Below are 12,036 nucleotides of genomic sequence, written 5' to 3'. Positions count from 1 at the left end.
TACAATGCAATGATTCTTACCATACATATCTTATATATTGTGTATATATAAAGCAGGCTATGGGCTCAGTTTCTATTAAATAAAAACATTTCAAGATCTTCCTTCAGGCACATAACATTAGCGGTTAGTATCAATATTCTGAGCTCATGTGACAGGCAGCCTATGGGACCAATCAAAGTGCTGGGATCACGTCCTACAAAGACACTGGACCCGACGGGGCTCAGGGTGGGATTAAAGGAGCAGCAGTACTTTCAAAGGGTTCAGCGTACGTTATCAGCAGCACTACTATGCGTAGTGTGCGCACAGGATTTTTAACTTGTGCTGCTCAATTTAAAGAGGAACTCCAGTGAAAATAATGTAATAAAAAAAGTGCTTCATTTGTACAATAATTATGTATAAATGATTCAGTGTTTGCCCATTGTAAAATATTTGAAATCCCTGATTTATATTCTGACATTTATCACATGGTGACATTTTTACTGCTGGCAAGTGATGAAGCTGCTGCTTGCTGTTTTGGCAGTTGGAAACAGCTGTAAACAGTTATTTCCCCCAATGCAACAGGGTTCTCAGACAGGAAACTGCCAAGAGTACGTACTCAGAATTTCTTTGTGGGAGGGGTTTCACCACAATATCAGCCATACAGCGCCCTCTGATGGTCTGTTTGTGAAAAGGAATATATTTCTCATGTAAAAGGGGGTATCAGCTACTGATTGGGATAAAGTTCAATTCTTGGTCAGAGTTTCTCTTTAAAGTAGTCATCAGGGGATGCTAAAAAAAAGTGGTACTTACCGGGGGCTTCTTCCAGCTCCAAGCTCCCAGGACGTCCCTCGCCGCAGCTCTGCCCGCAGCCTGCACAGTCCGCTCCGGCCCACGTGGCGGTGATTGACAGCGCCACTCGCACAGGCACAGTACAGAGCGACCTGGAGGTCGCTCTGACGTCATTGCCGGGGACTGGGACAGACCTGCGGTGAACGGCTGCGGGCAGAGCTGCGGCGAGGGACGTCCTGGGAGCTTGGAGCTGGAGGAAGCCCCCGGTAAGTACCACTTCATTTAGCATATTTCCCCTGATGACTCCTTTAAGTTGCACTACTTTAGCAGCAAAGCTTAGTGAATCAAGGCCAATATGTCCATCCTTTGACTTTTCTCAAATTTCCGCTGCAGCACAGACTTCTGTTTACCAGATAGTGGATGCACTGCTTTTCAATCAATCATAAAATCATCAAATGACTGCCATGCATCTGCACTGTAATGCACAAAACACGAACCGTCTCTTGGCTGAACCAAAACATTCTGTGTGTCTCTAGCTGACATAATCACATTTTTTTTAATGCAGAGAACAGATCTAATGTTGGCAACCAAAGATTCTACATTGATGATATGCTTGTTACACAGTTTGAAGGTTGGAACAAATTTGCTAAGAAGCCATTCTGGGTCTGCTATATAAAGCCCTCATTAAAAGTAAAGATCATGTTATCTAGAATACTAGACAGAATATCCAGCTGTGACCAGGGGTGCACAGGACACCATTTCATTAGGTACCTTCCAGAAAGCTTCCTTCATTGATGATTCATGGTCACATTAGTTTGCTTTGAGTGAATCTGGTGAAATTCTAAGTAAACAGTGCACTGTAACAGATTCTTACTACTTTATGGGACAACCATAGATTACATATTTTCTGAAACAATCTAAACCTTAAATTCTTCAAGGCCAGCAGTTGGTAACTTTGACTATATGAGAAGTTGTCCTTTCTTTGATTACCATATATACTCATGTATAGACAGAATTTTTCAGCACAAAAAAATGTGCTGAAAAGTCACCCCCTCGGCCTATATGCGAGTCACCTACCTGTGTCAGTAATGGGGGGTATGCAGACTGACCTGCGGAGACGATCGGAGTGTAGCGGTGATGCGGAGTGTGCTTCAGCATGCTTCCTAGCTGATCAGAGGAGCAGGAAAGCTGATTGGGTGACCGCCGGTGCTGCGGGCTGTGCATTGGAGCTGACCAGTGGGTGCCTGTACTGTGGATGGACAGAGGGGAGTGCCGAGCACAACAGCTGATCTGCATTAGGATCTCCTGGTTTGCGCATGGCAGGCACAATCAGATGCCCAGGAGAGAGCAGAACAGGAGAGATGGATGGTCAGAATCACAGCTCCACTCTTCCGTACACCTAATATCGCGCTTCCTGCTATGCACAGGAAGCGTGAGATTATGTGCACGGAACACTGTTGTATATGGGGTATCCTGACATTTGTCAATTACTTGAAAGGATCAAATAGCCCGCAATCCCCGCTCAGCACACGGGCAATGTAAATAAGGACAACTCTTGTGTCTGTACGCTCCTCAATGTAACGTAGACAACAGCGTGTTAGCTCTGCCTGTTAATAGTGTGATGTGGACAGAATGCTGTGTGCAGAGTGCAGACACATGGTACAAAGCTTTATATGATTACTGGTACATTTATTAGTGGTTACAGGTTAAATGGTGCTGACTCCTGCATCTGTTCCATACAGAGGGGAACTCTGTAATAACCTCCATATACAATGCAACAACCACCCCCATGTTGTCAGGAGTCGCTGCATTTCCTACCCTCAGCTTATACATGAGTCAATAATTTTCCCCTGAATCCTGAGGTAAATGTTGTGGGGTCGGCTTATATACGAGTCAGCTTATACACGGTATATGAGTTTTCTGTTCTGTTTGACCACTAGGCGATATTGTTGGTAGATGGGTGTACAGACTCTTTTGTTCTGATTAAGAAGCCTGTCTCTTAGATAGCAGTGGCCTTCTCTGAATGTAAAATAATGTATTTATTTATTAAAAAATGTATGTGGGTGTAGTTTTACTTTTACAGTCAAAAAGTCCTGGAAGTGAACGATCACGCTTCCAGGAACTAGAATGAGGATGGGGAACTTTATTTAAGCAGAAAGACCACGGCCTCTGATAAGAAACCGTCATTTTTTCTCGGGGGGACTTAGATCGATGAATGGGAAGTATATTCTCATTCATTGATCGGGGGCTAACGGCAGGTGGCGGGAAGCGCACGCGATTGTGCACCTCATTCAGCTACAGCAGCACAGTCTATCTGGACGACCATATTTGTCCAAATAGGCTTAAGTGGTTAAAGTCATAATTCAGAATTCATGGTAATCCAACACGTTAACGGTTCACTAATGTGTGAACATTTTTTTGCATAAATAGTAAAAAATATCTTCTGAGCATGGGACATGAATGAGAACATTTTATTTGAAAATGAGAAAATCCTAAGTGAAATTATAACCTAGTGTGAATATATTTTCAGAAACTCGCACTAACCATAATTTAGCAAAATTTGGAATTCATTTGAAAATTTCTGCAAAATGACAGAATTTCATCAAATCCAGAATTTGGCATTCCGACCATCCCTACGTGATTATCCCTTCCCTACGTGATTATCCCTTATATTTGTTTTGCTCTTGTTTTAGCCAAATAAAGTGTGTTCTCTTTATATATTCAAATGCTTATTTATACATTTTAATAAGACTAGTGATGTCTTGATGTCTTGCCAGTTATCACAGCCTGGAACACATGGGTAATGCTGAATTCCACATTTCAGAAATGCAGGCATGTGTATATGCACACTGTCTCTTAAATTTTACTACTAACATAACTTTAAATGGTGATAATTTTGTCACCTCTGAGTGTCCACATTATCTTAATGCCAAACATGCTTGCAGGAATGTAATTATGCGAGATGCTCAAACAGAATCTATTTATACAAGGACCATTTAAAAGTGTGTAAGCACCAATTTAGTTGTTCAATCTTTGCTAATGCCAGGGTTTATATAAGCCTGCTACTTATATGATCATTTCCAAAGCCCCTCCCCCCGGCAACTGAAACATAACAAAAATACTTTATAAAGTGGTGCAAAAAGCAACTCTATTCAGTAATGGCCAAAGAGAAATCAGCTTATCAGACTCCTTACTCCAGACTGCTGAAATGTGAATTCTGATTGGCTGCTGGAAATTTCTGTCCACTAGTGTACTTTGCATTGTTATAATATCTGGATACATGCAACTCCTGCTTTGCTTGTTAGCAATTTCAAATGTATTTAATGATTAAAGAGAACCCGAGGTGGGTTTGAAGAATATTATCTGCATACAGAGGCTGGATCTGCCTATACAGCCCAGCCTCTGTTGCTATCCTAAACCCCCCTAAGGTCCCCCTGCACTCTGCAATCCCTCATAAATCACAGCCACGCTGCTGACAAACAGCTTGTCAGAGCTGGCTGTGTTTATCTCTATAGTGTCAGTCTGCTGCTCTCCCCGCCTCCTGCAGAACTCCAGTCCCCGCCTGCATCCCTTCCCTCCCTGCTGATTGGAGGGAAGGGACAGGGGCAGGGACCGGAGCTATGCAGGAGGCGGGGGAGCAGCCGAGACTGACACTACAGATGTAAACACAGCCTCACAGCACGGCTGTGATTTATGAGGGATTGCAGAGTGCAGGGGGACCTTAGTGGGGTTTGGGATAGCAACAGAGGCTGGGATGTATAGGCAGATCCAGCTTCTGTATGCAGATAACATTCTTTAAACACACCTCGGGTTCTCTTTAAGACTTTTATATCTGCAACCTTTGTAAACATAGTTGTGTTACTTCTGCTCTAATTATATTTTTGACTTTGTGTATCTGTATTCCTTTTGCCAATTTCTTCTTTAAGGCTATTTTTCCCATTAACAGATCAACTGTCGGTCTCACATTTCACATGCATACCAAATCCATCCAACTTTACTGTGACCTTGTCACTAAACATAGTGTCACATAGCTCCTGAACATTTAAGAATACCACACTCACTGACAGCTTCCTAAACATATTCTTCTTCCATCTCTTCATCAAAGTCAGTTTTATATCAGCTACAAGACTTCTTATCATCACTTGTGCTCTTTAAATGCAGTGATGTATATGTCCTATTATTGGATGTGGCTGAAGGGTAATGGACCATCTTTGTGTGTTCATTTTGGAGATCTGCTAGCTTCATCTTATTTCTTTGCAGCAAGCAACACACATCCAAGGAGGGAGGTCAGCCCAATAAATTATTAACATTTTTTACATTGAAGCCCTTTTAAAAGTATGTTTTTTTTACAACATAAATTCACTGTTAGTTTACATTCATATCAAAATAATTAAGAACATGTTTAATGTGACCCTTTAACTAATGCATACATTAAAGAGGCACTTTAGTGACATACAGTATAATGCAGTAAATTATTCAGGACACCCACTAGTATTGTAATCTTCCTGGATTCAGCATTAGAAACACTTTCTATATATACTTTATTGCTATATATTGAATGTAGCCCCTCCCTCCCAGTGATGTTTAGCTTAGGCATATTCGCTATGTGGAATTCTCCCCCCAGAGCATTTTGGTTGACCAGGTATATTTTGTCACCTGACAGGACTAAAGATGTTGCCACCTTTGATACATTTCAGAATGTAAATCAGGGTAAGGAAAGGGTGACGAAAGATTTTAGACTGGACAAACACTCACTAAATAATTTATACATGAACAATGTAAAAAAAAAAAAAAAAAAAATGCCGTTCCTCTTAAAATAATGTAACATTATCTACATTTTGGAGTAACGGTGATACTTAGCAGTATATTTCCACTGTTACGTCTTTCCCTCATCTGATTTCTGCATGTTTTATTTCCCCTGCAGTTGGCCTGCCATCTACACAAGCTGCACAAAATAGGGAACACTCCATACAGATAGTGTTTTAACCCAATTTTGAACCAGGGACCCTAGACCTGCAAGGGGGAGTAATATTCACCATGCTACCATGGTGCCCATTAAAAAAAAATTAGGGATACATATCAGATAAATTATATTAATGTTTACATGAATGTCCCATAATTGTAATTTGGAGTTACAAATGCTCACATATGGAGTCACAAGACTGCTTATTTTTTTTTTTTTTTTATATTTGATGTGCTTTTGGGTTAGTAGAGGAAAAGACCTGGCTCATAAGATATTGTGTATAAACAATCGGCACTGACAGACTAATGTAATCTTTATATAACTAAGAAAAATAGCACAATCCAATTAAGGAAAAAAAATACCACGTGTCTCTCACTGTCTTTTAAATATGTTTTATTATTTCACCCATTTTTTCTCACATTTCTAAAAAATAAAATATTTTTTTCATTAAACTCTCCTTCTCCTCAGTTGACTCCGACCCTTTGTGACCATGTGTACTTCTGTGTGCCAGATGTTTATGTCAATCACTGTTTCTATCAGCTTTTGCATAGGCATGTTCATAGCTTCACATATGCTGCTTTATTGAACTTAGCCTCTGTCGTCCTCATCTTCTTTTGCCCTCAGTTTTTCCAAGCATCCATAATTTCTCTAAAGAATCTAGTCTTCTCCTTATGTGACCAATGCATTTCAGTTTTAATAATAGTATCAGCCCTTCTAGTGAACACTTATTTCTTTAAGTACTGACTGGTTAGATCTTCTTGCAGTCTAGGGAGCTCTCAGTAGTTTTTTCCACAGCCACAGTTCAAAAACATCGATTTTTCTACACAATTTTTTCAACTTTTCATTAAAACATTTCACTTTTCATGAAACATGAGTTACCTTATACATGCAGAAAGCCTTGTCAGCCCTAAGACTTCTCAGCATAGTCAACAGCACTTTAGATGCCTTTACGAAAATCTGGCAATAAAAATATGGGTTTTCGATCTCTGCTTTATACTTAGTAGTTCTCTTTGAATTAAATTGTTTCTACAACTACATTTCCTATCTTCTCATCTCAGCCTGCTTGAGCTTTAACCACTTGAGGACCATCGGCTTACATCCCCCTAGTGACCAGGCTATTTTTTACAATTTAGGCCACTGCAGATTTAAGACCTCGCTGCAGGGCCGTACAACTCAGCACACAATTGATTCCCCCCCTTTTCTGCCCACTAACAGAGGTTTCTGTTGGTGGGCTGTGATCACTGCTGGGATGTTTGTTTATTTTTTTTTAATACATTTACCCTTTTTTTATTATTTTAATTTCCTTCCCTCCCCCCGCCAGCCAATCACAGCAATCAATTTTTTTGTATTTTCTTTATTATTCTTCCTTTTGTTCTATTTTATTTCATGTTTATCATTAAGGTGCTTTGTTATTCGTTATTGCACTTCCCCTGCATGAAATACGTTAAGTGAATCCTATTTTTTAATTATACTATTTCTCAATAAAAAGTTTGAAACTAGAGATAAGAAACATGAATATTGTCTATGTAGTCTACCCAAATGGAAAGCAATTGCTGTACTATAATACATCTCCATCCTCAAAAAATATTGGGATATTTATGAGCATTTAACTACTTAAGCCGCGCGGATGTTATAGTCACGTCTGCGCCCGTGTCGTCCAAAAGCATAATTTGTACCCCACAAAAAACAAGTCTTAGATCCTTTAGGTATGACAAGTAGTGATAAAGTTATAGACCAATGAATGGAAGGGGCGCTGAAATATGAACATTGTTCTTTTCCATAAGCTGAAAACAACCGACGGGCTGAAGTGGTTGAGTGGCTTGATGACATCCTCTACACTTGCTACATGCCGTCATGCCACAAGCCAAGATGACTCACTTGGACACTGGTACAGGCAACACTCTCATCCCCTGAACCATTGTTCATAGGTACAGATGCAATGACCTTTATTTAATTACTAAGCCAAAGATTGCATATAGTCAGTGAGATAACTGCAGGTATAATAAGCATTCTGTCCATCCTGCAATGGGACCACTGTCTGCAAGGAACTATGAACTCCTGCAGTCCTCTTCACCTAATGAGTTATGATTGGCTCCAATTTCAGGAATAATAAATATTGCATATTTCCCTGTTCATTGCTGGGATTACACTACTTCCTCTTCAATGTGGATGATGAATAGCCAAATATGGTCGGTAATCAGGGTCATGGGAAGCATGCTCTTACCGATATACAGAAACTGATTACAAACAGTAACTTACAAGCTATGCAAAACCTTAATGACAATGGGATTTTAAAAGTCTTATAATAACCAAAACTGGTAACAAAATCTGAAATAGATGAACAGTAATTAATGATCCACTGAGAAAACCATCCCGTCTTTTAAAATTATACCGACAACCAAAAATCAAGTTGTCAGCTACTACCCTTACTTTGCTAAATGCTGGGTTGCCTTATTTATTTAACTTTACTTTTTATTTAATATTTACTATGTACTGTTTTTGTAGGTGGGATCTTATCCTTAAATGTTGGTTGCAAGATCCTGTACTGCGACCAAGCTTTGCTCATCTACAGAACAAGCTGAAAGAACTGAGATACTGCTCTCTGAGATGCACGCAACCCAAGCTGAACAGAATGGGCTTGGAAGGCATTGTTAATGCAGGCTTTGAAGGTAACTCTGGTACTATATGCATTCTTGTTGGACATTAAATATTTGTATGGTTTCCAAAACAGATAGCTCTCTAATAATGTATATTTATATTTCTGTTATATAACTTGCAGAGAATCAAACGTCCATAAATAAAGAAGTAAAAAAGGAACTTCATATTGGCTACAGATGGTGAATGAAATGCAATTGATTTCAGTTCACATTATACTGTATTGCAAATTGTATGCAGCTTGGAATTAGGCCAATCATAAGCCACAGGAAGAGGAGCAGTTAAAAAGGGTGCTAGACTCGAAGCGCCCACTATTTGTAGCCACAGTTTGCGTAGCAAGTGGCCCTGGCACCCGCTATTATTGCAGGTAATAAAAGTGGTAGGAGGCGCCCTTGATGTATAAACAGCAATTCTGCATATAGCATTGTATGTAGAATACAATATAAATCGCCTACCTTAAGAACGATCACTTCATTCAGTAGGGGAAATAAGTAGGTTTATTGGTAAAAAGCACTTAGGACAACGCGTTTCGCAGCACAAACCGCTTCATCAGGTCAAAATACAGTGCTTTAAAAGAAAAAATCAGAAACAACATAGACATACATTATATGTACACATATATATACACACATGTGGCACAAATATATAAAACATATATACTATTGATATTGATATGATGATATATGTTATATATATTTGTGCCACATGTGTGTATATATATGTGTACATATAATGTATGTCTATAATATATAGTTATGTCCCTAGTACATACATTGTGTATATACCTTCAGCATTTTCTATGATGTTCTTTTGATTGTAGTACGGTACACTGAGCGTCTGTTGTTTCTGATTTTTTCTTTTAAAGCACTGTATTTTGACCTGATGAAGCGGTTTGTGCCGCGAAACGCGTTGTCCTAAGTGCTTTTTACCAATAAACCTACTTATTTCCCCTACTGAATGAAGCGATCGTTCATAAGGTAGGCGATTTATATTGTATTCTACATACAACGCTATATGCAGAATTGCTGTTTATACATCAAGGGCGCCTCCTACCACTTTTATTTCCTATGTTTAACATCCCACACTGTGGGAGTGTTGTTTCTACCACATGTCTGTGGTGAGAAAGTTTTTTTCTGAAGGAGCTGCGACCATCCATCGTAAAGACCGAGTGGGGACGAGCTTTCCCCACATGCCTTTTTGAGTGGTTGCCTCATCAGCAACCCATACTTGTGAGTAGTATTACTCTTATATATGTAGTCCAGCTTACAAAGATAATACACTATAGGGGCTCCAGGTGTCTCTGTAGTTTTTTTCTACGTTCTCTTTACCACAGCCCCCATATTATTGCAGGTGCCCTTTAAATAGGACACATCTTAACACCGGAGTTAACGTTAGGTGTCCACAGGGGGGTTACGGTTAGAGGCGGAGGGGGGTTATGGTTAGTTTCCCAGGGGGGTTACCCACAGGGAGATTAAAGTTATTTCCCCCCAGAGGGGGTTACGATTAAGTGCCCACATAATAACCACATAATAATACTTTGTACAGTGCCACAGAATATGTTGACACTTTATAAATCCATCATAATAATCATAATATATATTGCAAGCAGGGACAGGTTCATCACAAATTTATGCCCATTGCTTTCTTTGGCTCATAAAAATGGTCTGTTTATTTTGTATTAACAATATATTTAGATTTTTTTTTCAATTATCCTTAAAGTTTTGTAATTTCATGGGCTTTAGGAATTTAATAAATGGGGAAATTGAACATTATCTGGAATACCAGAACGGGAAAGGTAGGCAGACGGCAATGAGTTCTGACTTTCATTAACCAATTCAAGGTCCCATATTCTGTTACGGTAATTTTCCTGATGAGCTTTCTAATATTAAGGCACTTAGGTCCTAGTAGACCATTTTTTATCTTCTGTTTAACCTCTTGAGGACATCAGTGTTAAACCCCCCTAATGACCAGGCCATTTTATGTTAAATGGGCCATTGCAGCTTTAAGGCCAAGCTGCAGGACCGCACAACACAGCACACAAGTGATTCCCTCCCCCCCTTTTGTCCCCACCAACAGAGCTCTCTATTGGTGGGGTCTGATCGCCCCTGCAGTGATTTTTTTTTTATATAAATAGTTATGTTATTTTTTTTAAATTAAATTTATGTATTTTTTAACATATTTTTTTCCCTCCGTCCCTCCCACCCCCCAGGCAGCCAATAACGGCGATCGGCTGTCATAGGCTTCAGCCTATGAGATACATTCGCTCTCTTGTCCCCCAGGGTCGCAGTGCTGTACAATACAATTAAGCTGCAGTTTCGCTGTTACAGTCTCCCGAGCGGCGATCGCCCACCAAGCAGGAGATGCGCGTGCAGCCTGCGCGTGATCACCTGCAAATGCAAGCCCCAAGACTCTACGCCAATTGGCGTTAGGTGGTCCTGGGGCTGCCGCCGCGGCCACGCCCATCGGCGTGACGCGGTCGGGAAGTGGTTAAAATAACTCTTCAGCACTCTGCAATTGAAAAAGTAGGTGAAAAAGTACTGTCAAAACTATTCTAAAGTATTTTCTTGCTTGCTAGGGGCTTAGAAAACATTTCATTGATAAGGTGTGAAAATATCACCAGGGGAAAACTAAGGATAAAAAGTAAATTTAATAAGGGCCTTCATGGAAAAGAAGCCTAAGGTCACCTGGAGAAGACACTTTTCTATTATTATGTAAAAACAAAGTTTTGAATGCAGTGTGAACTAAATACAATTTTGGGTGTAAATTCGTTACAGAAAAAAACACATTACAAAAATCTAAGGGCCTAAATCTAAAAACCTAAGTGCCTGTTTCTACTACACGTGGATTCTGGATGCAGAAAAACTGACACCAATGAATGCCTATGGGCCTGTTTCCACTAAACGCAATTTTTCTGATGCAGAAAAATTATGGATGGCATGGTGGAGATTTCAGCATCAGATTCTGGATGCAGAAAAACTGACTCCAATGAAAGCCTATGGGCCTGTTTCCACTAACATTTTCATTGTATGGGAAAACGGATGCATGATGCAGAAATCTGCATCAGAAAAATCGAGTTTTGTGGAAACAGGCCCATAGGCATTCATTAGTTAGTTTTTCTGCATCCAGAATCCGCGTGCAGTGGAAACAGGCCCTAAATAGCCACATCCAGAAATCTGGATGCAGAAAAACGGATGCAGAACTAGTGGAAATAGGCCCTATACCACATGTGTGAGATCACCATAAAAAGCCATGTGACAGCTGAGCTGGCATCTCCCAGCAGGGATCAGGAGCCATGCACATAGGCTCCTGATCTCTTGATCGTTATGTTCACATTGATTAGACAAAGCTTACTGCACCTGCCTCATCTGCTACCAGAGACTGAGCGGTTTGTGGTGATGATTAGCTGTGGCACATCTTGGGGAGGTATGAATGGATGCACTTTATGGGAATTAGGTCTATCCCAAGATGTTCTAGAGTGGGTGTTCAAAATTCAAATAGTTTTAAAAATGTTTTTTCCTGAAAAATAAAAATACTTCACTTGTCTTGAGTAAAAATGGACCAAGATATTTAAACTTGAACAAAGGCATTGTAGAACTGTAAGTATTAGCCTGGAAATGAAGGAGGTTGCTACTGTGATGATTAAAGGGAAC

The 12,036-nt window shown here is 40.0% G+C and overlaps 1 protein-coding gene across 1 annotated transcript in view; it reads left to right on the top strand.

Moving 5' to 3' along the window:
- ROS1 (ROS proto-oncogene 1, receptor tyrosine kinase) overlaps positions 1 to 12,036 on the top strand; it is a 189,521-nt gene that overhangs the window by 167,879 nt on the left and 9,606 nt on the right. The window contains 1 exon segment of the mRNA XM_068233370.1: positions 8,237 to 8,400. Within this exon segment, the coding sequence (XP_068089471.1) occupies positions 8,237 to 8,400 (164 nt within the window).

Source organism: Hyperolius riggenbachi, chromosome 4 (assembly GCF_040937935.1).
Source record: "Hyperolius riggenbachi isolate aHypRig1 chromosome 4, aHypRig1.pri, whole genome shotgun sequence".
NCBI lineage: Eukaryota > Metazoa > Chordata > Amphibia > Anura > Hyperoliidae > Hyperolius > Hyperolius riggenbachi.
Note: the sequence above shows the minus strand (reverse complement) of the source record. Positions and strands in the feature narration are given on the sequence as shown.